This window comes from Monodelphis domestica, chromosome 6, assembly GCF_027887165.1.
Source record: "Monodelphis domestica isolate mMonDom1 chromosome 6, mMonDom1.pri, whole genome shotgun sequence".
Lineage (NCBI taxonomy): Eukaryota > Metazoa > Chordata > Mammalia > Didelphimorphia > Didelphidae > Monodelphis > Monodelphis domestica.
The window spans coordinates 69,490,834-69,518,545 of NC_077232.1; the positions used below are offsets into that span (position 1 = coordinate 69,490,834).

Sequence of the window (27,712 nt, forward strand, 5' to 3'; positions counted from 1 at the left end):
CGGTGACCGAGGCACACTGGCACGCGGTGCTTCTCCCTTTAGAGGTTTCGAACTTAAGCCCGGGAACCGAAGTACTGCCAAGCAGTGTGCTACCAGACACCGCAGGGTACTTGTTGCGTAGGGGCAGGCAGGATTGGGAGGGAGGCCGACCCCTGTCGTGCGTCTGCTGGAGTAGGTGGCGCGGGGCTCCGGGTGCTGGGCGCGGGGCAGTAACGGTTGCTCTTCGAAGTTCTTCAGAATCCGGTTGGTCTGTTTAACCCGCCCGCCGGAGGTGTGTGGTGAGAAGCAGGTTTCGCGGGTCTACAGCCTACCAACCCGAGTTCAGGAAGAGAAATCTCGAGGGTGAGTGTTTCTGCAAGGGAGAAATCAGACGTAATTCATTTCAGCCAGCTTCTGTTGAGCACCAGCTGTGTGCAAGGCTTGGGGAGAGAGGCAGATGGGTAGGCTGCTCTCAGTGGACATAAAATTGATTGGAAGAAGGCCCTGACCACGGAAAGACAACTGTGATAAAAGTGAGAGAACCAGGCAAAGTGCTGCCAACAGGCATTTATTGAGCTCCTACTGGATACCCGGCACTGTGCCAGATGCTAGGGATTCAAAGGCCCTCAGAAAAGAGTTTCTGCTTAAAAAGCATCCAGTTTGATGAGACAATACACAAAGGATTATGGGGAATCCCATTCTGGTAGAGGCTGGTGGGCTGAGGGAGACCAACAGAGCCTTGAGGAGGGAAGAAAGGAGCTCCAGAACATGGAGGTGGAGGTAGAGAGGTGAATTCACTCCAGGCAAGGGTGATGTGAACAGAGGTCCAGAAACCGGAGTGGGAAGGACAAGAAAGACATGGGTAAACTATAAAAATGTCCAGGGGAGCTGACAAGCAGAATCAATAAAAGGAAGCTGTAAAATAAGGGTAGAAGGATAGGTTGATGCTGGAGGCTGATCACTTAGGATACTATTATTCTGTTATTCTGACTAAAGGAGGAACTGGAGATATTGCAGTGGAGAGGATGAGGAAGGTAGAGGGGGAAGCATTTGAGAGAAATTAACATTCCCAGAGGAAAAATGAATAGACTCAGAATTGTCTTCTAATTGACAAGAAACTAATTTGCCTCTCTGACTTGGTTTTCCTCTCTTCTTTTACTTGTTTATTTCCCCATTTTTTAGTCTTCTTTGTGCCTTTGGCTATCTTGGATTTTTTAAAGCCTCTATATCTTGGCTTTTTATGACTTTGAATATCTTGGGTTTTTATATCTCTGGATCTCTTGGGGGTTTTTTTTTTTTTGTTGTTGTTTGTTTGTTTGTTTTAAACCCTTACTTTCTGTCTGTGCATTGGTTCTAAGGCAGAAGAGTGGTAAGGGCTAGGCAGTGGGGGTTAAGTGACTTGTCCAGGGTCACAGAGTTGGGAAGTGTCTGAGGTCAGATTTTAACCCAGGACCTCCCATCTCTGAGCCTGGCTCTCAATCCACTGAGCCACCCAGCTGCACCCTTTTTTTTTTGGGGGGGGGTGATTAACCTATGAAAAGAGGCAGTTATTTTCACAGAGATTTTGATTAATATGTTGGGTGGTTAAGAAAAGTTAAATATGTTGATGACAATTCACAGATACTACCTAAAATACTGTAAATTACTTGGAATCTCTCTTTCAGATTTTCAAAATGTCTGTCAAAAAAATGCTCATTGAGAATCTTCTTCAAGAAGAGCCTTGTGCTCAAAATAAGATCACCATTATTGGGTGTGGTGCAGTTGGCATGGCATGTGCCATCAGTATCTTAATCAAGGTAAGTGATAGACCTAGTATGAAATAAAGTGCCAGAGTTGGTGTCGCTTGATAAATTAACAGTGATGATAATATGGTCAGAGATAACAATTATAGGAGTGTTCATATGATTTACCAAAAGGTCTATGACTTGTGGCAAAGGGACCTGCTCCTCCCAGAAGGAACTCCAGATTTGTACTTTTTCAAATAGGGGTTCATCTTGAGGAAGCCTGACCCCAAAGATGGGAATTAGAATTTTTCTCTTGCTTATTGCCCCCATCCAGAAATAACCAGGGAAATCTGTAAAACAAATCTTAGGCAAGGTGCATGTCTTGGGTCTCCCTAAAAGCAGGTAACTGGATTCTTTCTAAAAAAGGCACTGAGGGGGCAGCTGGGTAGCTCAGTGGATTGAGAGTCAGGCCTAGAGACAGGAGGTCTTAGATTCAAATCTGGCCTCAGACACTTCCCAGCTGTGTGACGATGGGCAAGTCACTTAACCCCCATTGCCTAGCCCTTACCATTCTTCTGCCTTGGAGCCAATACACAGTATTGACTCCAAGACAGAAGGTAAAGGTTTAAAAAATAAAATAAAATAAGAAATAAAAAAGGTACCGAGTGGGTATGGTATTGTTTATTTCTCCTACCAATGAAAATTAAAAAGATATATATATATATATATATATATATATATATATATACATATATATATATATTTTGCCTTCTAAATGGGTGGAAGGAAAGAAGAGAATCTGGAACTGAAAATGAAATAAAATTGAATTGAATTTTTGAAAATTCCAAAGATCCAAAAGAACATTAGTAACTGTAGAAGAACATAAACCATTTCAAACAACCTAGTATACTCATGACACTTCTCTGGAAAGGTAAAGGCTTTTGTAAGATTGCTAAAATATCTGGGACTGCTATTTTGTATCAAACTAGGAATAGCACTGTCCAAACATATCAAAAAGTCTATATCTCCTGACCAGCCAGGATATGGCATGTCTCTTTCTCTTTAGTCCTTTTCTTGTGAGGTTCTGAGAGTGGTGCTTTGCTCTGTGCAGTGATACAGTTTTGAAAAGCCTTTTCCCACTGTACAGTCAGTACTTGCTTGGAACCTCTTAAACCAATAAGATAGCAAGACTAGAAATCCATTTCTCAGGATTGCTGTTCAGTGATCTGTGCTCAGCGAAGGAGACAGAAAATGAAAATGGAGGCCAAGGACTTGTTCTTCAGTCTCAGGTTTACCAAGATTAACATGTAGCCATCAGTGAGGGCTGGAACAGAGGAGGGAGAGAAAGAGAGGAGAGAAATCCCTTCTACCCCATTGTTTGAAAGCCCAAGAGAGAAAAGGAGTGGATGTATCCCAAAAGGAGCAGAGTTGTTTCTCCTCATCTCATCACTTTTGTCAGTCATCTTCACAGCCTCCCAGTCCCCGAACTACCAATAAAGACATGAAGTGTACTCTCAGATCATGTTTCTCCTCAAAGACCCAGAGGGGACACACACACACACACACACACTCCAGGGATCACCCTTGTTATAGCTGTATCATCTTGTCTCTATTACCTGGTTGTGGACCTGCTCTCTGACATGGTGGGACAACCTGCCTGGCTTACACTATTCCCTCTCTCTCTCTCTCTCTCTCTCTCTCTCTCTCTCTCTCTCTCTCTCTCTCTCTCTCTCTCTCTCTCTCTCTCACACACACACACACACACACACACACACACATACACACACACACACACACTGAAATCTATGAATTAAAAAAAATTTTTTAACTAAATGCTATATCTTCCATGGAGCTTTTCTTTATCTCTGAAGGCAAAGATGAAATTTTTTACCCACACGACAGTTTGTTTGCATGATCCCTAATGCATTTATTTTTTTCCCTATATTATATATTATATAAAGTCAGGAACTCTTAAGGGGAGATTATTTGAGTGTGCTAAAAAAATGGCAAACTCAAATAGAAACAAAGGCCACTAAAGGATTCACAAGGATTCCTTTGGCCACATGTTGACTTAGTTTAAAATAATAAATGTTAAAATATTTCTATTTTTATTGTATTTCTATTTATTTTTTTGAACATTTCCCAGTTGCATTTTAATTTAGTTTGTGCTCTATTTGGAAATGTTGTAGGCTTTTTGTATCCCATGTCTGACGCCTCTGAGCTAGAATCAAATAATCTCTTTCTCCGGTTAATCCCTGGTTCCTTTAAATAGATAAACCTTCATACTCATGAGAGAACCCCAAGTTTTCTATTTTTCTTTTTTTTTTAAACCCTTACCTTCCATCTTGGAATCAATATTGTGCATTGATTCTAAGGCAGAAGAGTGGTAAGGGCTAGGCAATGGGAGTCAAGTGACTTGCCCAGGGTCACACAGTAGGAAGTGTCTGAGGTTGAATTTGAACCTAGGACCTCCCAACTCTAGGCCTAGCTCTCAATTCATTGAACTACCCAGCTGCTCCTCCCCTCCCCCCACCCCCCCAACAAAGCACTTAGTTCACTAGAGAATTATTTGCACCAAATGATAAGTGGTAATGGGTATGAATGGGAAGTTTTCAGAGGAAGAAATCCAAGCTATTGGTAGCCACATAATGCAAATTAAAATCACACTTGGGTTCCGCCTCACACTCAGCAGTTTGGCAAAATTGCTCAGAAAGGAAAATGAAAACTATTGAAGAGGTTATGAGAAAATAGGGATATTAATGCACTGTTGGTAGAGCTTTGAATTCCAGCCATTCTGGAATGCTTTGGAACGATGGCCCCCAAAACTGTTTAACTGCATGCCCTTTGACCTAGTGATTCCACTGTTAGGTCTCTTCTCAAAGAGATTAAAGAGGAAAATGACACATATATGCAAAAATATAGCAGTGGTAGCAAAGGATGCCCATTAATTGGAGAAATGGCTGAACAAATTTTGGTATGTGAATGATGGAATACTGTTATATTTAAGAAATGATGATGAAGGGGACAATTTCAAAGAAAACAAGGAAAACTTCAAAGACTCATATGAACTAAAGAAAAGTGAAGTGAGCAGAACCAGGAAAATAGTGACAACAAAACAATCTTGAAATTCTTAGGAACGCTGATAAACACATTACCAGGATTCCAGAGGACACATGATAAAATACATGGCCCCCTCAAAATGAATTTGGGGACTCTGAGGGCAGAGTAAAGGGGTCAGGGTTTTTTGGTCTGGCTTAATTATACATGTTTGTAACAGGAGGTTTGCTTTTCTTTCTCACTGGGGAGGGGAAGGAAGGAGGGAGAGAAGGCAGACCTTTGTGGGGAAAAAATATTCCTTAAATTACAATAACTAAGAATCTCTTTGTTCTGCATCTTGTAGATTTTACAATTAATATCCAAACTACTCCAAGTATTATATTTAATAAGATTTTCAAGATTTCTAGTTACACAATCTTCAAAGTTCATATAACTCATAATACTAGTAAAGGGCAAAGCCTATTTTTGTTTCCCTATATCATTGCTTAATCACCTTCTAGATCTAGGAATTTGGTTACATTCAAGAAAACACTGGATCTAGAGTTAGAATATTTAGATTCAAATCTTATCACCGCCCTATCCTATGTTTGACTTTGGGCAAGACACTTAACCTCTCTCAGCTTTATTTTCTTCATCTGTAAAATAAGTGATATGGACTAGATGGACCACTAAGTTGCCTTTGAGCTTCAAATCTAAGGCTCTTCTCTGAATCTAAGAGATATTGCCCAGGAGCACTGTGTAGGCTAGGAACTCCTCTTTCAGGCCCAAAGAGGCCTGTTCCAGTTTTATAGCTTTTGTTATTTTTTATTGGTTTTATAGGACTTAAAAATCTCTTTCATCTGAGGCAGGAAACTGCTCTGTGGTCTCTATTTCAGGGTGCTATCTAGTAGGGTCCCCTGATTCTTACACATCTTGGAATCCTAGCTCCTCTACTTCTCCCTTGAAATTCTTTCTGTGTTACGGGGCCTGGTTAAATCCAGGTAGCAAAGGAAGAAAATGCTAAGCATGTATTAAGTGCCTTCAATGTGCCAGGCATTGTGCTAAGCACTTTACAGGTATTATCTCATTTAATCTTTACCACAACCTTGAGAGGTAGGTGTCTAGTTATTCCCATTTTACAGTTGGGGAAACTGAGGGAGATGGAAGTGACTCGCCCAAGGTTCCATTGTGTCTGAGTGTCTAAGCTGGATTTGAACTCAGGTCTGACTGAGTTCATGCCCAGTGCTTTATCCAATGCATTCTCTAGCTGTCTTAGCTAAGTATACAGATTTGGTCTTGGCTTAACCACACCACATCATACTCTTGCTCAAACTCCAACAACTCCCCATTGCTTCTAGGATCAAATATAAACTCTTCTCTTTCTTATTTAAACCTCTCACAACCTGGCTCCAAATTATCTCTCTAGTCTTAATTATGCATTACTCCTTTATGTATACTTTGTGAGTTAGACAAACCAGCTTTCTTGCTGTTCCCTACACACAGTACACAATTCTTGTCTTTGCATTGTACATCCTCTGTGCCTGGATGCACTCTTCCCCCACCTCTGCCTCATTGGATCTTCTTTCTTTTAAAATAGTGTGAATGCTACCTCTGGAACCCCCTCCCCAGCTACTGTTAGCTAATATTCCTACCCCACCCCCACTATTACCCTGTATATATTTTGTCTATGCCTATATATGTATATACTGTTATATACTATTTCTCTCAATAGAGTGTAAGCTTCTTGAAGGCAGGGACTATTTCAATTTTATATTTTTATCCACAGAGCCTCATACATAGCACAATGACAGACAACTAGCAAACAAATGCTTATTGATTGAATAAAAGAAATATCTTGAAAGACTTCAGTCTGGGGGGGATGAGGAAAGCAGGAAGAATATGGCACTGAAGGGAGGTGAAAGAAAAGAAAAGAAAAGAAGAGAGAAGAGGAGAAGAGAGAAGGGGAGGGAAGAGGGGAGGAGAGGGGAGGAAAGGAGAGGAGAGGAAAAAGGAAAGAGAAAAAGAAAAGAAAAGGAAACATGGGGAACATTTTGATCTCAGTCCAGCTTCCCTTTATAAATAGTTTATGACAGCTGGCTTCTATGTTACTCAGTTCGCTGAATCAGGCTAAAGCTGACTGGCAGACACAGCTGGGGCTTTTGATGACTGACTCACTAGAAGTCTATAAAGTTACTTTTTACAATCAACTTGAAGGATGAAACTGCTGTGGTCACTCACCGTAGTGACTCCTTAGCTCCTTGGAAGGGAAGAGCTAAAAAAAACCCCAGATACTTTTATATTAAGAAAAACTGAAAGAAGGAATAATTTTTGCTGTACAAAATCACATTATCCCTGTAAAATAAAATACAAATCAGATTTTAAAATGCTAGATTGTCCCCAATTTCTTTTTTGTAAATAGGCTTTTTCATAGTTTGAGTTATTGGTTAAATAAAAATTTATCTATATTTATGAATGTACTAAGATTAATTTGTCATAAAATAAACATTAGGTCAGTGTCATAAAATTATATTCTGAATTGAGAGAATTTTTCACAGTAGTCTTTTTAGTCCTTTTTTTACCCTATGCTTAGAATATTCTATCCCTTTACTTCTGCCTCTTAGTTTCTTGATCTCCTTTATTTTATTTTTAAATTTTTAAATTTTTTTATTATGAATATTTTCCTGTGGTTACATGATTCATGTTTTTTCCCTCCTCTCCTCCCCCTCCTTCCAGAGCCAATGAGCAATTCCACTGGGTTTTACATTGATCACTGTTCAAAACTTATTTCCAAATCATTAATATTTGTAATAGAATGATCATTCAAAGTCAACATTCGCAATCATGAACCCATTGAACTATGATATCAGTCATATGTTTTTCTTCTGTGTTTCTACTCCCACAGTTCTTTCTCTGGATGTGGATAGCATTCTTTCTCATAAGTCCCTCAGAATTGTCCTGGATCATTGCATTGCTGCTAGTAGAAAAGGCTATTCCATTTTGGATTGTGCCCTGTATCAGCCTCTGTGTACAATGTTCTCCTGGTTCTGCACCTTTCATTCTGCATCTTGATCTCCTTTATGACTCAACTCAAAGAGGCAGCTAGGTAGCTTAGTGGAGCCTGGAGGTCCTGGGTTCAAATGTGATCTCAGACACTTCCTAGCCGTGTGACCCTGGGCAAGTCACTTAACCTCAATTGCCTAGCCCTTACTGCTTTTCTGCATTGAAACTGATAATTAGTATTGAGCCTAAAACATAAGGTAAGAATTTTTTTAAAAGGACAACTAAATTCCTATCTTCTGCTTTTTCCATTACTAGTGCCTTCCCTCTGAGATTACCTACATCAGATATAGCTAGCATGTACAATTATTTATCTTATTTTTCCTTCCTTAAAATGCAGTCTTGAGGACAGGGACCTTGTTTTGCTTCACTCTTTCATTCTATAATAAGCATATGTGTTTACTACAACCCAGGCACTGTGCTCATCACATATGCTTATTATAGAATGAAAGAGTGAAGCTTAGGGAAACTGTGGTATATGGAGAAATAAATTCTTTCTAGTCCCACAAAAAAGGCTCATTTGAGGATTGCTTCCTTCTTTGTGTTTGTATCCCCAATGCCAGCTGCTTAGCCAGGGCATATCTTCCACCTTTACCATTTAATTGACTGACAAATCAATAAAATGTGACTTTAATGTGCTCTTTTTCAGATGAGCAAATCTGTAATAATGTGAACCGTTTGGCCAGGGTCCTTGAAATGGACGTAGAGGTTTGAACATCTAGATTTTTATGATTTTGTGGGAGTCTTTGAATCAAAGGAGCACCTTGCTGTTTTACATGATCATCTGGGCCAGCTCATAAGGAAGGAACTTCTCCCCAAGGAGATTATTTATAGCATGAAATGCTGTCCCATATTACCATGTTGATTTAAATACATTACACATGCTTTGAGCCTTCTTCCTTGTCACATTGGAGAGTTAGATTTCCAGAATGTGGCTATTACATCCCCTCAGGACTCTAGGGTTAAGCCTGAGGGGTTGAGGAGTTGTCCTTTTAATGCTGTGGCTCATAAGCTCTCACCAATGATCATTTATATAAATGAGTCAGCCTAATAATTACTGGTAGAGGCATTCACTAAGGTGGTATCGAAAGAAGACATCTGCCCTTCATCCCCCAAAGTCTGCAAATGTCCTACCAGTACATATGAAGTCCAGGGAAACTGGGCTCAAGCTTAGAGCTTCATGAAGTTCCCCTCAGGCACTGGAACCTTGTAAAGTGTTAAATCTGCTTTGATTTATGCCTCCTCTGTTCTTGTTTCCGGTGTAGATATTCCATCAGCAACTACAAACCTGGAAATGTTGCTGGAGCATTGGTCAGAAAGGTCCAGATCCGTAAATCCTGAAAATGAAAGCTCACCTATGGCCAAAAGAGGGGGTGGGGGTGGGGATGGGAAAGTAGGAGACCATACCTGAGAGGGAACTCTTCTCCCCACACCCTCCCAAGCAACTCTCCCTGCCCGTACCACTTGCTCAAGTCTCAGTTTGATAATTTATAGTCTACAGGTGATGATCAGTTTTCCTTAGCTAATCCCAACACATTTCCTGTGTAATACATTCAGCGGACTTTTTTTGTACTTGGTCTTTGATTGATTGAGATGCTTTCATGAAGGCATTCGGGTACAGCATTTCACTTTTCGGAGGATGGGGTAATTAATCAACCTCTTGACCCCCTATCCTTTTATAAGGAATGACAAACTTGAAGAATTCAGAGAATCATCAAATGACTTCTAGGAAGTGGTAATAGAATGAAGAAAGCAGAGCCAAAAAACAACATACATGGCTACAACAATGTAAATACAAATAATACAGAAAAGCAACAAAATACTTGTCAAATAAAAGTTGTGTTAGTACCGAAATGTCCTAATTAAAGGACATTTCTGTCTTTTATGTAAACAACTGACAAATTGTTTGGGAGAGGAGGAATTTTGTAGAGTGAATTATTTGGGTATATTTTGGGAAGTTTCTTGTGTTAGAACAAAATACTCATTTTTAAATAAAACTGACTGCCTAAAATAAAAAATAACATCTTAAATTTACTTTGTGAAAAGAGTATCTAGAAGGATTTTAAATATAGGGCTCAGGGGCAGCTGGGTGGCTCAGTAGATTGAGAGCCAGACCTAAAGATGGGAGGTCCTGAGTTCAAATGTGATCTCAGATACTTTCTAGCTGTGTGATCCTGGGCAAGTCACTTAACCTCCATTACCTAGCCCTTACCACTCTTCTGCCTTGGAACCAATACACAGAATTGATTCTAAGGCAGAAGGTAAGGGTTTAAAAAATATATATATATATGTGTGTGTGTGTATATATGTATATATATATATATATACATATATGTTGCATTTCCCTTCTATTTCTAATAACTGAGTAAAACCTCTCTAAAATTTCAACATTGGCATTTTTAGATTCAGCAGCTAAGAAATTATTGGTTACTAAATATTTACCACCAGCTACAAAATTTAGATGGACTCTCAAGAGATCACTTTTCCTAGTTTAAGCTCAGTGACTATGCTTCATTGGGTAAAGGTAGAATAAACCAGAGTTCTCTGTTAAAATTCCAAGATTATAAATCATTTAAAATGGCTTGTAACGCTTGTCACACTTTGTAGACATTTTTGTTTGTGTATATGCTTTTAGCAAATATAAGTAATAAAATAGACAAGTTTTAGTATTGCAAGTATAAGAAAACTTTGATTATATGTCAGATCTATTGGAAATCTAGTCAGGAACATTAGCCTTTGTAACTGACTTTTTATGTATTGTAGGGCTTAACTGATGAACTCGCTCTTATTGATGTCATGGAAGACAAACTGAAAGGAGAAATGATGGATCTCCAACATGGCAGCCTTTTTCTTAGTACTCCAAAGATTACCTCTAGCAAAGGTTCATTTAAATTAAATTTCATAAACCAATCACATTATTGCAAGTTATTTTAAAAAATGAAATGCATTGAAATTATTTTTCTCCTACTAGTAATTCATTTGATTTTTCTTTCCCACTCTCTTGGTGACCAATGACTAGGTTTCTGTTGTTAGAGAAGATAGTGAAACTTATATGAGGCAGCTGTAGTATTTTGAATGGAGCATTGGATTTGGAGTCAAACAACTAGGTTCAAGTTCAAAAGACTAGAATCTGCTACGACTTCCTCGGTCAGTGTGAATGCATGTGTATACAGACACGTGTATGCATGCATGGGTATAGCAGTAAAGATCTAGATCTAGATATAAAGTATGTATTTAGATCTTTATCCATCTACACACTCATTTCCCTGTTACGAGTAAAATCCTTGAAAGCCTTCCTTCTTCCCTCGTATTTATTACTTTAAAATTGTTTTCACATGAAAATTATTTCTATAATTAAGGAGATTATAATTTTGTTATAATTTTTTAATTTGTTATATTTAATAATTTGTTATAATTTTACCATATCTTAAGTATGATATTCAATTCCTAGCATTATGTTTTAAGAAAAACATTGACAGCATTAACATTGTACAGAAGAGGATGAGTAGGATGGTGAATGGTCTCTAAATTATGCCATACAAAGATCATTTCAAGACCCTAAAGAAAATTAGCCTGAAGAAGTGAATCTGGCTTTTATTTGGCATGATGGCTGTCTTGATAGTCATTTGAAAAGCATTCATAGAGACCAGAAAGCACCCTTGCTTTACTTGGCCCTGAAGGACAGAACAAAGTATAGTGGACAGAAGTTATAATAAGGAAGCAAATTTTGCCTTCAATCAATGAAACAGCAGGCATCTATTAAGTGACTACGATGTGCTAGGCACCATGCTAGATTCTGGGAATGCAAACATGGAGAATCAGGTGAAATCATCAAGCATTTATTAAACACTTACTATGTTCCAAGCACTGGACCAAGTGCTGGGTATACCAAAAAAGGGCCTTGCTCTCAAGGTCTGACAGAGGGCGATGTGCAAATAACTATATTCCAAGAGCATATATATGTTTGCATGTACATCCTGTACATAGTTATTTGCATATTGTTTTTCCACCAGACACATATGTGTACATATGGGGTTAAATTGAAGGTAATCTCAGAGGGAAGGCAATGGACCAAGAAAGAAGATGGGACTTCAATGGAAACTTCAGGAAAGCTAGGAAGATAAAATATGGGGGAAGAAAATTTCAGGAATGGGGGACAGCCAATGCAAATTCCCAGAACAGGGAGATGGAAAGTCTTGTAGATGAATATTAAAGAGGACAAGGTCACTGGTGTAAAAGGGATTATGGGGAATGGGAGGAGACAAGAAGACTGGTAGAATAGGACTATACCTACCAGGTATATGTATATTCCAGGTATATACCAGGATATGAAGGGTTTTAAAGGACAAATGGAAGTTTCTTTGATATCGGAGGTTATTAATAGGAAGCTTCTGGAGTTAATCACAGGGGGCTGATGTGGGGTCAGATTTGTGCTTTCCTTTAAAAAGTTTTTTAGTTTTTATTTTTAAATCCTATCTTAGAATCAGTATTCTGTACTGGTTCCAAGGCAGAAGAGTGGTAAGGGTTAAGCAATGGAGGTTAAGTGACCTACCCAGGATCACACAGCTTAAGAAAGTATCTGAGGTCAGATATGAACTCAGGACCTCCCATCTCTTGACCTGGCTCTATATCTACTGAACCACCCAGCTTCCTCCCAAGCTTGTGTTTTATGAAGATGTTTGAAAACTGAGAGGGAGATGGTTTAGAGTAGAGAAAGACTCAAGGCAGGTAGACCAACTAGTAGTAGGCTATGTATGAGGTAATGTGTCTGTATCAGGATGGTGGCAATTTCAGAGGATGGGGAAATGATGTTATAGGACTTGGGGTGACAAAAGGGTTGGGGAGAAGATAGGACTTCATAATTCTTTTGGATATGGGAGAAAGAAAGTGAGAAGTTGAAGATGACACCTAGGTTGTGAGCCTGGGGGACTGGGAGGTTGATGGCACCCATGATAATCTTTGCTCTTGTGGTTGCATCATAACAGGCACAACAGGTATGTCTATTCATATATTTATTGCTGTTCAGTTCATGATCCTGTGGACTACAGTGTGCCAATACTGTCCACGGGAGCTTGCTGGGCTAGGATTCTGGAGTGGATTACCATTTAGGCCAACAAAGGTTAAGTGATTTGTCCAGTCACACAGCTAGTAAGTGTCTGAGGTGGGATTGGAACTCAGGGCTATCTAGCTGCCTCTCTATATATCTTTACACACATGTAATATGGATACAGAGAATATAAACATGCTCATGTAAAGAGAATAACTATAAGTAAATATGAGGTCAGTAAATGAGGGGAGGCTCTCAAAGAGCTTATGTAGTGTTTGTATATATATATACACACATATATATATATATACACAAGTATGTATACACATAACTATAAAATGTGGATATACAAAATACATATTTTCCATATAGAAAGAGAGAATAATGGAAGGTAAATACGTTGAGAAGGGACGTACTAGCTGATAGGCGAAGGGGATCAGGAAAGAATTCAATTTAGAAGGCAGTTTTTGAATTGTACCCTTGGAGAAAAAGATTGTGTAAGGCAGAGGTGCCAAGAGGGTACATTACAAGCATGGGGAATAGCCAGGGTTAAAGGCATAGAGGTAACAGGTGGAGGCTGGCAGTTGAGAATATAAGCAAAGGTGGCAGGGGAGAGGGGAATGCCAATCTGCTTGGTAAGAGCTTAATAGATAGGTTTGAATGGAATTAAATTGAAGATGAAGAGATGTTTGCCAGGTCAGGACAGTTGGGTTCAGAATAGGTTAATTGCCTGGACATGCTCCCAATCTCCTTCTGGAGGGAGAGAAGCCTTGAGTGCCACATCCATTGGTTTATTTTTTAAACATTTTATCATTGTCTTGATTTTATTTGGTTGAATTTATTTGGAGTTTGTCAAATCTGCATAAGATGAAAGCTCCCAGGAACAGTCGAAATGAAGGTGAAGTTGGAGTCAGGATCCAGAAAAATTTCTGGAGGCTAGGATAATATACCAAAAATAATGACAAAATTGAGATAAATGGAATGTTCTTAATACAGTTTGGGGAAAGCATAGCTAGATAACTTTTTTTTAAACCCTTCTCTTCTGTCTTACAATCAATATTAAGTAGCAGTTCCAAAGCAGAACATTGATAAAGGCTAGGCAGTGGGGGTTAAGTGACTTGCCCAGGGTCATACAGCTAGTAAATGCCTGAGGCCAAATATTGAAGGTAGGTCTTCCTGATCCAGGCCTGGATCTCCATCCACTGAGCCACCTAGTTGTCTTTAGACAACTTTTAATGTGAAACTAGGATATATATTTTATCTTTAAAAAAATTTTTTTATCTTGCCCAGATTCCTTATTTGATAGGGATGGAACTGAAGCTCAGAGAAGTAAAGGGACTTATCACTGTTAAGATTTGAACCAAAGTTTAAAGATAGTTTATATTCCATATTGGTTAAAGAAAGAAATAAAAATAAAAAGAGCACATTAGAATTTCAGTAAATTTTAAATTCATTGTGTCGGCGTTAAATTATAGTAAAAAAAAATTCATTCTAGGCTTCATTAAGAGAAATTATAGTACGCAGAACAAGATATATGTCAATCCCATTGGACTTTTCCCATGTTGGACTGCCTCTGAACTATTGGATTCCATTTTAGGAAAGCCCCATGGCATTCTTGATTTCTTCTAGAGGAAGGAGGCAAGAGTAGACATAGGTCTAGATACAATGCCTTATCCTAGTTATGTTGATGGACCTTGGGGATGGTGAACGTGGAGAAATGAAGATTTAGACATGCTGAGGAGGACATGATATCTATCTTTGAAGTACTTAAAGGATAGTTATTTGGAAAAGGGATACTTTTGTTCTACTTGGCTCCCAGTTCAATGTAAATGAAAACTTCCTAACAATTAAGAGTCATGCATAAGTGGAATGGGTTCCCCATAGCTGGAGGGCTTTAAAGTAGAGGGTCAATGTCCAACTTGTCAGGCATGTTTCAGAAGTTATTTCTATGTTGATGTGATTTAGGCTAGATGACCTCTAATGCCTTTTTAGCTCTGGATTCTGGGATATGAGGGAGTGGTAAGAAAGAAGGTTGAACTGTATTTAGTGCTTGAATTTTTGATTTTGTAACCAATTACTTTACAACTTGTTGTTGGATTTGTCTTGTTCTGAAAATTTCCTGTACTTCAAATAATGAAGCTGTATGCGTCAAAGAGCATAAATTGATGCCTTGCTCATTAGGATGCTTAGAGGGCAGAAAAGAAAGAAGAGCTTTGTCCTAAGACAAGCTCTGACAATGACAAGACTCCAGATGGAACAAAAGTGGTTCATGAGGGAGGTAAAACTTGAGAGTAAGGGAGAATCTGGGAAGAGGGCTAGAGCTGGAGAGAGCCTCAGAGGCCATCCCATTGAGCCCCAACTTTTACTGATAGGGAAATAAAGCCTACAGAGGTGCACGTTTTCTGGCACCAAACTCAACCCTTTTATTTCTACCCTAATCTGTTTCTGGACTTGAACAAACTTGGGTTTACAAATGCTGAAAATCTTATGTCTGTGCTTGCAAAGCCACTATCTACAATCTTAGACAAATTATGCCCAAGAGCCAGGTGCAGAAGGGCTACTGTTTGACAGAGGCAGGGCACAGGCAGTGGCCAGCACAGGGGAAGTTCAGGGCTTAAACTCCCCAAACAGAGAGAAAGTGGGTACTTGTACCTTGGAAAAACAGAATGGATTCTCTCAGTTGGCCAAGGCCTTCAACCTTAGACCTGTTTTTCTTTCTACCTTTTCATTTAGACTCCAAAATATCAGCCAACTCCCAGATAGTAGTTGTCACTGCAGGTGCACGCCAACAGGAGGGAGAAAGTCGCCTGAACTTGGTCCAGCGTAATGTGGACATCCTGAAAGCAATTATTCCTGATGTCATAAAGCACAGTCCTGACTGCAAACTGCTTGTTGTTTCTAATCCAGGTCAGACATTTTATATTTTTACTGCCTAGAAACACCTTTCCATATATTTTTTAAAATATTTTATTTGATCATTTCCAAGCATTATTCATTAAAGACATAGATCATTTTCTTTTCCTCCCCCCCAACCCCCCATAGCCGACGCGTAAATCCACTGGGCATTACATGTTTTCTTGATTTGAACCCATTGCTATGTTGATAATATTTGCATTAGAGTGTTCATTTAGAGTCTTTCCTCTGTCATGTCCCCTCAACCGCTGTATTCAGGCAGTTGCTTTTCCTCCGTGTTTCCACTCCCACAGTTTATCCTCTGCTTATGAATAGTGTTTTTTTTTTTCGCCTAGATCCCTGCAAGTTGTTCAGGGACATTACACCGCCACTAATGGAGAAGTCTATCACGTTCGATTATACCACAGTGTATTAGTCTCTGTGTACAATGTTCTCCTGGTTCTGCTCCTCTCGCTCTGCATCACTTCCTGGAGGTTGTTCCAGTCTCCATGGAACTCCTCCACTTTATTATTCCTTTTAGCACAATAGTATTCCATCACCAACATATACCACAATTTGCTCAGCCATTCCCCAATTGATGGGCATCCCCTCGTTTTCCAATTTTTGGCCACCACAAAGAGCACAGCTATGAATATTTTTGTACAAGTCTTTTTGTCCATTATCTCTTTGGGGTACAGACCCAGCAGTTCTATGGCTGGATCAAAGGGCAGACAGTCTTTTAGCACCCTTTGGTCATAGTTCCAAATTGCCATCCAGAATGGTTGGATCAGTTCACAACTCCACCAGCAATGAATTAATGTCCAAAAGAAAGACCTTTCCATATTACCCCTTGTGAAAAGATAATCTGGGATAACACTTTTGAGAGATTTTATTTTTTAAATGTTTGCTTCTTTTACATTATTAACTATTATCTGGAGGATCTTATTTACAGAAAACTTGATTTTCCACTTCAGCAAAGGCTTTTTAAAACAAAATAACTTCCCTATTTACTATTACTTTAAGGAAAAACTTCTTTACTCTTAAGGAAAATCTAAGGAAATTCATTAAAATGAGATAAGAATATTTACCTCTTCCAATAATACATGTTGTACTTTTCTGCCACAGAGACTAGGTTCTTTAAGGACTGTGATATGGAAATCACTTTAAAAGACTGATATATATTAATTTAAGGTCGCCAAGGAATTCAGCTATGTAATTCCTAAATGAAAACTCAAGTCAGCAGTCAACCTTTTATGGAGTTTTTAATTACAAACAGGAGGAAGAAAGGTACTAGAGATAGAGAGAGAGCGTGAGAGAGAAAGGGGAGAGAAGGGAATAGGGCTTAATACCCCCTCTGCTTAGGCTGAGCCAAAGGCCCAAGCCCTTAGATAGCTGAGGCAAAGAAAAGAGATCAGTCCCTATCACTCACGTGACCAAAATGGAGAAACAGTCTCAGGGGCCTCCACCTCCAGCCTCCTTCAGAGCAAGCCCTCCTCTCAGATCTCTCCAGGACCTCTCCTTCCAGGACCTCTCTCCTCTCAGACTCCTTCAGAGCAAAACCTCTCAGAGCAAAACCTCCTCCTCCTCCTCTCAGACCCCGCTATCTTTAAGGAAACCATCTAAGTCCCCTCCCCTCAGTTCTCACATCTACCAATCACAGTCGATGTCTCCCCTGTGCCAATGGTGGCTCTAGCTTAACCCAGGACCTCCCAGAGGTCTGTTTCCTTTGCACATGTCTGTTGAAGGTCATATTCTCAAATAATTAAATCTTGATCCTTGCTGCAGCCCTTCCTAAATCCTGTTACTTTTGAGTAGGGTGGAGATTGTAAGTTCCAAGACCTGGTTCTGTAATTCTAAGTATCTCTATTGTATCAATTCTAAAATCAATCATGACTCAAAGAACTTCCTGTTCTATGCTTAAGCATAGGTCAAAGCCCTTTCCATTGTTTAGCAAAAGGTTTCTGTCCTAAAGTAGTCTTAAGTAGGGAGGAGAAGGATCCTCCCATTCCAAGGAGTTTCACATTCCAATAGAGTTCTTACTATCAGTAGGAAATTTTTCAAGTATGAAATTTCCCAATGGGGAAATTTCCAACATTCATAAGTCTAAGAAATTTTAAGGTTTACAGGACATGTAGCTACTTGTAGAGCCCATCTGAAGCAGGAAAGGCTTTGAGTATAGGCCAGATGATGATGTCTATCTGTCATTTGAAAAGCAGTCAAGCAAAGGTTAGAAGAGGTCCATCACTATGTTGTCTTTAGAATCTAATGAATTTTTTTGATCACAGCAATTTTTTGTAGGGGTGCTTTGTCCTTCACTGGGTGAAAGCATATGCATACTGATGAAATCACAGATCCTTGAATTATTGAAATAAGGTATGAGGCTGGTCCTTTATGTTAGCAAGAGAAATTTACATTTAAATTGATACTTGCTTTTCATTAGTCAAGTTTGGGGAAAAATTCTTAGTTTTGTCTTTTTGGTTAAGCTACAGTTAGGGAGAGAAGAGAATAAAGGATACAGTAAAATTTGCAGAAAACCACAGTGTGGGGAAAAACAGAGATTTAAAAGAAAAAAAAAATCTTCAGCATAGTTGGTAGCCTCAAAAAAATTTGAAATTCCCAAATACAAATATACCTTAACTCCCTAAAAGAAAATTATCTTGCCTCAGAAAGCTAATATTTAATTTGCCTAGGGTCATACAATTTGTAAGTATCTGAAATAGGATTTGGATTGAAGTCTTTGTGGCTCCAGGTCCATCATTCTATTCCTTGTGCTGCCAGGTTTGCCTCATATGGAATGTGTGTGTGTGTGTGTGTGTGTGTGTAATATAATCATTTTAAAATATTTTGTTCCAAATTCCCTCTAGACCCAACTCCATCCATTGAGAAATAAGTAATATGATATCCATTATACATGTAAAGTCATGCAAAACATATTTCCTCTTAGTTGTGTTACAAAAAAAAAAACCCTCAAAAATAAAGTGGAAAAATGTTTTAATTTGCAAGTGTTCATCAGTTTTCTATTTGGAGATGGATAACATTTTTCATCATTACTCTTTTGAAATTACAGGATCACTGTATTGATCAGAATGGTTAAATCTTTCATAGCTGAAAATATTGCTATTATGGTGAACAGTGTTTTCTTGGTTCTGCTCATTTCACTTTGTATCAGTTCATATAAATACACCCAGGTTTTTCCAAATCCATTTTCTTCATCATTTCTTATAGCATGGTAGATTTCCATCACAAACATATACCATAACTTGTTCAGCCATTTCCCAGTTGATGAGAATCTCCTCAAAAAAAGATTTCTATACAGATAAGCCCTTTTCTTTTTTCCTTTGATCTCTATGGGGTGTTGACCAATAATGGTATTTCTGGGTCAAAGAGTATGCACAGTTTTTAGCCTTTTATGAATAGTTCCATGTTTCTGTAGTTCCATAATTCTCTGGAAGGGTTGGACTAGTTTACAACTTTCCCAATAATATCTCTGTCTCATATTACCATGAGACCTTATAGAGAAGAATCTGTGCATAATAAGGGTGAAAAATAATAGCTATGTCTTTATACGCTGCATTATTGTGTTTTGTTATTGTTGCTGACATTAACATATGATAAATAATATTTTAGTTTGTTCATTTTAATTTGTTTATACTGTTACAAATCAGTATTGATTATAAGCCATTGTCAGTTCAGAAAAGCGAACTCTAAACACAAAGTTCAATGAATATGCCTACCTTATCTCAGCTCTGTTTTTAATATGAATTTTCTATTCCTAGTTGACATTCTGACATATGTTGCCTGGAAACTGAGTGGCTTACCCAAACACCGTATTATTGGCAGTGGGACTAATCTGGACTCTGCCCGTTTCCGTTTCCTAATTGGAAATAAGTTGGATGTCAATCCAACAAGCTGTCATGGTTGGATCATTGGGGAACATGGCGATTCTAGTGGTAAGTAAAAACAACCTTTATCCTAAAGGCTTTCTGAAAGGTGATTTCTTTAAGGTTTGGACTAGATTATTACATTCAAGCTTAAAATGGCTTTTTCCAATTCCAGGAGAGATTTAAGAACAGAATAGATTTCAAGAGAAGCATAAAAAGGTAAATAGGAAAGAAATCATAAGGGATTCAATTTAAGGTTCAACTTTTTACATCTCTACACAGGAAGATAATCTAATCCTAAGAACTTTATCATTAGTAGGGCAGTTAGAAGGAGTTACACAGAGACAGAGGGCATGGGTTTGGGTTGAATATTATGGCTGATACCTAAAAAAATAAAATTAAGGAGTGAGTAAGAGAAATGCATTTGTGAGAGACAGAAGGGATAGGTAGAATTGGATAAATTATCTCACAAAGAAGAAGTGCAAAAGAGCTTTTACAGTGGAGGGAAGGGTGAAGGAGATAGAAAGGGGAGTGCTTTAACCTTACTCTCATCAGAATTGGCTCAATACTCAGTTGGGTATAAAAATATATCTTACCCTATAGGAAGGTAAGAGGTGAAGGAGGGATGGGTTGAGGGATGAGGGGTTGATTAGAAGAGAGTGTGGATTGGGGGAGGTGGTGACCAGAAGTAAAACACTTTTGAGGATGGACACGATGAAAGGAGAGAGGGAGAGGGTAGGATAAACAGTAAGGGGAAATGGGATGGAGGGAAATACGCAGTAATCATAACTGAAAAAAGAAATTTAGAAGGTTTCCCTAATAAAAAGCATCATTTCTCAAAAACAAAGAAAAATGAGTCAATGTATAAGAAAACAAGTCATTCCTCAGTTGATAAGTGGTCAAAAGATATGAACAGGCAGTTTTCAGATAAAGTAATCAAATATATCTATAGTGTTTCTATTAAAATGGGAGTTGGTCCTTAGATTCTAATAAAATTTATTGGGATTATTTGGATAGGTAGAAGATGAGAGAGAAAAGGGGCCCTAATCTAGGTTTTCTACATGGCTCCTCTGGCAGATCCCAGCAGAGCACCAGAGAGAGAGAGCAAACTTCCTACTTAACCCTTTTTATAACCCCCTGGCTCCCCTGCTCCTGTCTTAGCTATCTGGGTCAAGTCCAGGCTGATGCCAGATATAGAGGTAATCAATGGAGATGATGTCACCTGTGCAACCCCAGAAAGGAGGAGGATAAATTTCCTTCACATTATATCATATGAAAAAATGCTCAAAAGCACTATTGATTAAAGAAATGCACATTTAAACAACTCTGAGATACCTCAATCACACCTATCAGATTGGCTATTATGAAAGAAAAGGAAAATGACAAATGTCAGAGGGACTGTGGGGAAACAAATGCTGTTGGGAATGTTGGGAACTGCTTCAGTCATTCTAGAGGGCAATTGGAACTATGCCCAAAGGGCAATAAGGCTGTGCATACCCTTTGACCCAAAGAGATAACAAAGAAAAAAGACCTATATGTATGTGCAGAAGTATTTATAGCTGCTCTTTTTGTGGTGGCAAAGAATTAGAAAGTAAGGGGATGCCTATCAATTGGGAAATAGTTGAACAAGTAATGGCAAATGATTGCAATAGAATAGCAGAACCAGGAGAATTTACATAGTAACAACAATATTGTATGATGAACAACTATGAGTGACTTAGTTATTCTCAGTGATATAATGATTCAAGATAATCTCAAAGGACTCATAATGAAAAATGCCATCTACCTCCAAAGAAAGAACTGATGGAGTCTGGACTCAGACCAGAGTGTACCATATTTCACTTCCTTTCTTCCTTTTTTTTAATTTGAGTTTTCTTTCACAAAAGAATTACTTTGGGAAAATTGCACATGTAAAATCTGTATCAAATCTCCTATCTCAGGGAGAGTAGAGAAGGCAAAGAGAGAGTAATAGAATTCAGAACTTGAAATTAAAAAAAAGACAGACTTAAAAATTGTTTCTGCATGTAATTGGGGAGAAAATAAAATATATTTTTTAAAAAAAGAATATGGTATAGCTTTTGGAAACTTGAATCCTTCTTTGAAAGCCTCAAATACATTAGATGTGCTTCTTGTGGTGGGCTTATGAGAAGAAACTGGCAAGAGAAATTAAAATTAGTCATCAAATTTGGCCTTCTAGAAGAGAGAAGAAAATGTACTTCCTTCTCCTTTTGGCAGTGGGGATGGGTAGGGAACAGTGCATATACTGTCACATAATTGATAGGGTTTTGCTGAACTTTTCTTCCTCTCCTTTATTCTCTATTATATGGGATGATTCTCTTGAAAAGAGGAAGTTATGTTTGGAAATGGGAGGATGTAAAAAGAAAATATCAATTTTTAAAATAGTTACATAGGATAGGAATCTATGTATAAGGCAAATAAATCATGAATATATTGGAGTATTTGGGATTGATAGTAAGGCCACCAGCATTCTTCATCTCTGAAAATACTACATCAAATAGAAAAGACTTTTTAAAAATCCTTCTCTTCTGTCTTAGAATCAATACTGTGATATTGATTGTATCTAAGAAGAGTGGTAGGCAATGGGGGTCAAGAGGTCAGATTTGAACCAGGATCTCCCATCTCTGGGCCTGGCTTTCAATCCACTGAGCTACCCAGCTACCCCCAGAAAAGACTTTTAAAGTTGGAAAAATTCTAATGCTAAATAGGCTGGAATTTTTGAATTAATTGATTTAATATTAGTGAATTTAACATTAATTAATTGAATTAATATTAATGAAAATACTAATTCTGGGATATATTTCTCTTAGTTGCTGTGTGGAGTGGAGTGAATGTTGCTGGTATTCCCTTGAAGAATCTAAATCCCAGTTTAGGAACTGATGAAGACAAGGATCAATGGAAAGTTATTCATAAACAGGTGGTTGACAGGTAAAATTAGAGTTTAAAATGTCTTAGTTCTTGGGGTGCTTGAAGGGGAAGAGGAGCCATTTTTTAACTTTGTAAGTACTTTTAAGGTAGGACTGAGATGGATAGAAGAACATAAGAAAGATAATCAATTAGGAGACTATTGGAATAGTCCTGGAAAGAAGAAATTAAATACTCTGAGCAAGAAGAGGAAAAGATGGGTTTTTGAGAGATCTTGGATACAGTACCAATAAGAGTAAAAGATTGGTTGTAAATATGGAGTGGAGAGATGGTAAAGTTAACATTTTGGGCCTATGTGACTAGGCTAAGTGGCAGTTAAAAAAATAAAAGGAAAGCCAGATGAGAATAGTATCATAGAAACTAAAGGAAGTGGGAGAGAGAAAACTTCACATAAAGAAAATGGTCAATAGTAATAATAACAACTCATTTATACAGCATTATATTATGGTTTATGGCACTGTTAAATATTTAAGAAGAGAAAAAAAAGATTATTATCATTTAGCAACCAGGTGGTAGTGTTACTGACCCCAGAGTTAATAGTCTCGGGAGACTAGAAGAAATAGAAGCCAGAAATGACAAGGAACTGAGAAGATGAAAGAACTGTGAGAGTAAAAAGAATGAGATAGATGAGACCACTTGAGAATAGATAACAAGGTTAAGAGGTAAAGGGTTTTTGTTGTGAATTTTCAAGTTGAGGAAGACCTGAGTATGTTGGTAAGCACGAGAAGAATACCCAACCAAGAGGGAGAAAGGACAATTGTAAGAGAGGAAGTGAAGGGTGGAGAAAGATTCCAGGGGAGGAAGGAAGGGATAAATCAGGGGCAAAATCAGAGGGATTGGATTTAGTAAAAGGAGATAAGAATCACTTACATTTATAGATGTTTTATGCTTTAAAGTTTAGAGAGTTAATTCTTTCTTAGAGATAGGGAGAAAGGATTATTGACAATAAACATTTGGTGCCTGCTATATACTAGGTATGGAGGATTCACAGATAAGTAGTGAGCTTTGATTCTACTGGGAAGAATACAGGATATGCATAAAATAAATAACTAGTGATTTGGGATTGGGAGAGCTTAGACACTTAAGACCTCTAGAGAGGAGGTGGCACTTGACTTTAGGCTCCAGGTTTTAGGTTGCCAGATCCTCCAAGAGGCAGAAGCGAAGATGGAAGCAGGACAACCAATTAGGCTATTGAAGTGGTCTATTCAAGGCCATATATTAAAGTGGTTTCCTTGGGAATAGTGAGAGACATCAGATGCCAGAAATACTATGGCAATCAAAAATACAAGGTTTGGCAAGTTGATTAGAAATGTAGGGTAAAGGGAGAGTAAGGAATCTAGGCTACTACTGAAGATGCAAATCTGGGAAACTGGAAGGGTAGTAGTGCCTTCAACGGAAATACAGAAGTTTAAAAGAGGGATGGGCTTGAGTAGAAAAATATGAAATTGTTTTGCATATGTTGAGTTAAAGATGTTTGGGGCATATCAGTTTGAAATGTCCAGTAGGCGCTTATGCTCAGTGAGTTCTGTCTTTTTTCTCCCAGCTTAAACTTAATATATGTCTTACTATCATAGTGCTTATGAGGTTATCAAGCTGAAGGGTTATACTTCATGGGCTATTGGCCTGTCTGTGGCTGACTTAGTAAGAACTATTATGATGAATCTTAGAAGAGTGCATCCAGTTTCCACCATGATCAAGGTATTTGAGAATCACTATATACAGCTTGTTAATTGTACTACTTTTCTGAGGTTTACTCATGATTGAACTTTAGGAGTTCCTTCTTCCTTCTTCCCACTTCTCCTTCTGATCCATTACACCAAGCATCAAATCTCATCAGTTTTGTATCTCACAAGTAGCTCTGCTAACCTTTCCATTCCTATTGCTACCACCACAACTCTCATAACCCCTTTTTTAAACTATTGTAGTAACTTCCTAACTGATCTTCCTGGCTTCATTTTTCTCTTGCTTTTCCTGTATACATTGCCAGATTAATCTTCCTAACAGTACAGATCTGATCACATCACTCCTTTGCTTAAAAACCTTATATTGGGAGCAGCTCCGTAGCTCTGTGGATTGAGAGCCTAGGTTCAAATCTGGCCTCAGACACTTCCCAGCTGTGTGACCCTGGGCAAGTCACTTGACCCCCATTGCCTAGCCCTTACCACTCTTCTGCCTTAGAGCCAATGCACAGTCTTGACTCCAAGACAGAAGGTAAGGGTTTACAAACAAACAAACAAACAAACAAACCTTATATTGCTCCTCATTAGCTCCTGGATAAAGTCCAAGCAGTTTGATCTGGTACTAAGAACACTTTACAGTAATCTCTTTATCTATTTTCCCAGATCTTGTAGTTGGTGGCTGGCTCCCTGAATATATCCCATGGTTTTTGTTTCTGTACATTTGCTCAGATGAGATAATGTATATAAAGCACTTTCCAAACCCTTAAAATCTCTACATAAATGCTATCTATTATTTGCATTAGTTGACAAAGTCTTTCTATTCTTCTCTGTGGTCTTCATATTCAGTGTTATGTATATACTCTGTGTGCAATGGTTAGAGTGCCTGGAATTAGAAAGACTTAAGTTCAAATCTGGTCTCAGGCACTTAATAATTGTGTGACCTGGGCAAACCACTTAACCCAATTTGCCTGTTTCCTTATCTGTAAAATAAGCTAGAGAAGAAAGTGGCAAACCACTCAAGTCTCTTTGTCAAGAAAATCCCAGAGGCTTCATGAAGAGTTGGACATGACTGAAAATGACTAAACAACAAAACAATATTCTTTAACATTTACATTCTATCATTTGTTTCAGTCATTCCCACATTGGCAGACATTTTTTTTAAACCTCTTTTCTACTACAAAAAGTGTGGCTAAAAATATTTGGGTCAATACGGGAGTTTTCTTTTGTATCATTGACCTCTTTGGGATATATGCCTAGGAGTAGGATCTTTGGGTCAAAAAAATAATCATTTTTCCCTCCTCGCTATTCAGAAATATGGGACCTATTTGCAGTTTCACTACCACCACCAGCACTACAGGTTTGTCCATTGTTTCAAGGAATAATATCACAGAGTGATATCTTGACTTGTGCATGAATTGGATTTAAGTGAGGCAGAGTTGCATAGAGTTGTCAGCCTCACTTTCTTCCAGAGGCAAGACAAAAGTCAGGACAACTAGCAATGGCCCCAGATGTAATGGATGATCTTGGCATCTTCCAGGTCTGATCAGCTTTTAAGCTCTCCACATCAACAGCTTCAGCTGCCCTTTGGGGCCATTGGAATAAATTGTTCTTGTCCACCAACAGGTTTGAGGCGTCTAGATTACCCTCAACTTGGTTTAGTCCATCTGTTACTATTTGAATAGTTTGAGAAAGGCATACTGTGAAGGGGTATTTTGAAGTGATCATCTGTTATTAAGCTCCCCAAATCTTCATATTATTCAAATGAGTTCTAGAAAAAAATCAGCTTTCATTTTGCCTTTCAGGGCCTCTATGGAATAACTGAAGAAGTCTTCCTTAGTGTCCCTTGTATCTTGGGGCACAGTGGGGTGACAGATCTAGTGAAGCTGACTCTGAATCCTGAGGAGGAGGAACATTTAAAGAAGAGTGCACATACCCTCTGGGATGTCCAGAAAGACCTGAAATTCTAAAGCTTTGTAATGTGCCCCCAGCAGACAGTATGAAAAGAGTTAAAGGATTGTGTATGATGTGCTATTCAGATAGATTAAATATTTCATATGATCTGTGGTTAAGCACCAAGAGTAAAATAGAATTGTCAAACCATAAGCAAATTATTATCTCTTCATGTCAGAAATGGAAAATGGTCAAAAAGACTCCTGTTTTTTCCCCCTCCGATTTGATAAAACCTGTTTTGTGTATCGATGCTGGATGACATTTTATCATGTAGACATTAAGTAGATGGTTTCAAGTAGATCTGACCTCTGGGGTACCACTGCCTGCCCCTTATATGTGTTGCAGTCATCTTTCAGTCCAGAAATGTCTCCACACTTACTAGAGAAGCTCTGCTTTCTTAATACAAAACACTCACGTTAATACTTTGGTGTTTTCTATTAAGTACTTCAATGTCTAACCCTTTTGCCAGATTCCCTCCTGATACACAGGGCCTGGACTACACACCAAGGATGCTTGGCTGGTTTCCATCTCACCTGTCCATACCAAAATGGACCTTTGGAAACTTTTTTTGCTCATTTTGTGCCCACCCAGATGAAACATGGGCACATCAAGCCCTAGTATAGCAATCCCTTCTTTCCACAAAACCACCCAGCCATGGCCCTAGTTCAGACTCTCCTCTTGACTGCAATAAGCTCCCAGTTGTTCTCTTGGATCTCTTCCCTCTTTCAATCCAGCTTTACATAGCTGCCAAAGTGATTTTCCTAAAGTGCGGCTCTTAATAATCTCCAATAGCTCCCTACTTTCTTTAGGACCAAATATAAATTCTGTATTTAAAGGTATTTTAACCTGTCCCAGCAAGACTTTCCAACCTTATACAATGGATTGTCTAGGAATGGGTAGCGAATGACATTAGGGTTACCATTTTTTCCTCATTTGGCCTTCACTCAACTGTTTCCCATTGTAGTTCTTCCTACTGGCTCCAGAATTTCCTCATAAAACACCCCTTCTGTGATATTCCTCCAACTTGCATCCACACTAAAGAATTGCCCAGAAGGGCAGATATTCCCAGGTTTCAAGCATGCACCGTATGACGGAACTATTCTAAAACTGTAGCTCCCGTGTGTTTCCCATGAATCATCCACTGGTAGATTCAGCACGATCTTAGTCACTCAGTTGGCATAGCAAGAATAGTAGTTCTATTTTTTGTCTTTCCCCTGTAAACCTGAAGCGTACTATCCTCCTGCCTTTGGGGAGGTTGAGCACAAACTTAAAGCACGTTGCTACTGAGGAACATGTGTAGGAAATGCATGTGGCCAAGGCAGCTCACAGCTCCAGAAGTGCAGGATTTCAGAGGTTGGGACTGGGTTGGACAGGCAGCTGGACTCCCTGGGCTGGTTAGTGAAATCAGTAAACATTCAAAACCTACCAGGTATGTGCTAGGCACTGTGCTAAGCATACAGATCTGAATAAATACAAATATAGCCCTTGTCTTCAAGGAGCCTCCAATCTAATGGGAAAAGACTG

General features: G+C 38.6%; 1 protein-coding gene across 2 annotated transcripts; it reads left to right on the top strand.

The window, feature by feature from the left end:
* LOC100028290 (L-lactate dehydrogenase A chain-like) lies at window positions 1-26,437 on the top strand. 2 transcript variants are annotated; one of them, XM_007497007.3, is made up of 8 exons: window positions 1-342; window positions 1,644-1,775; window positions 10,560-10,677; window positions 15,577-15,750; window positions 19,512-19,685; window positions 22,445-22,562; window positions 24,134-24,257; window positions 26,041-26,437. In XM_007497007.3, exons 2-8 carry the CDS (start codon window positions 1,653-1,655, stop codon window positions 26,203-26,205), a joined length of 996 nt encoding a protein of 331 aa, XP_007497069.1. In that variant the 5' UTR covers window positions 1-342; window positions 1,644-1,652; the 3' UTR covers window positions 26,206-26,437. The 2 variants fall into 2 exon arrangements, with proteins under 2 accessions (XP_007497069.1, XP_001378365.1); XM_001378328.4 differs by lacking the exon at window positions 1-342 and adding an exon at window positions 396-512.
* The last annotated feature ends 1,275 nt before the right edge of the window (window positions 26,438-27,712 follow it).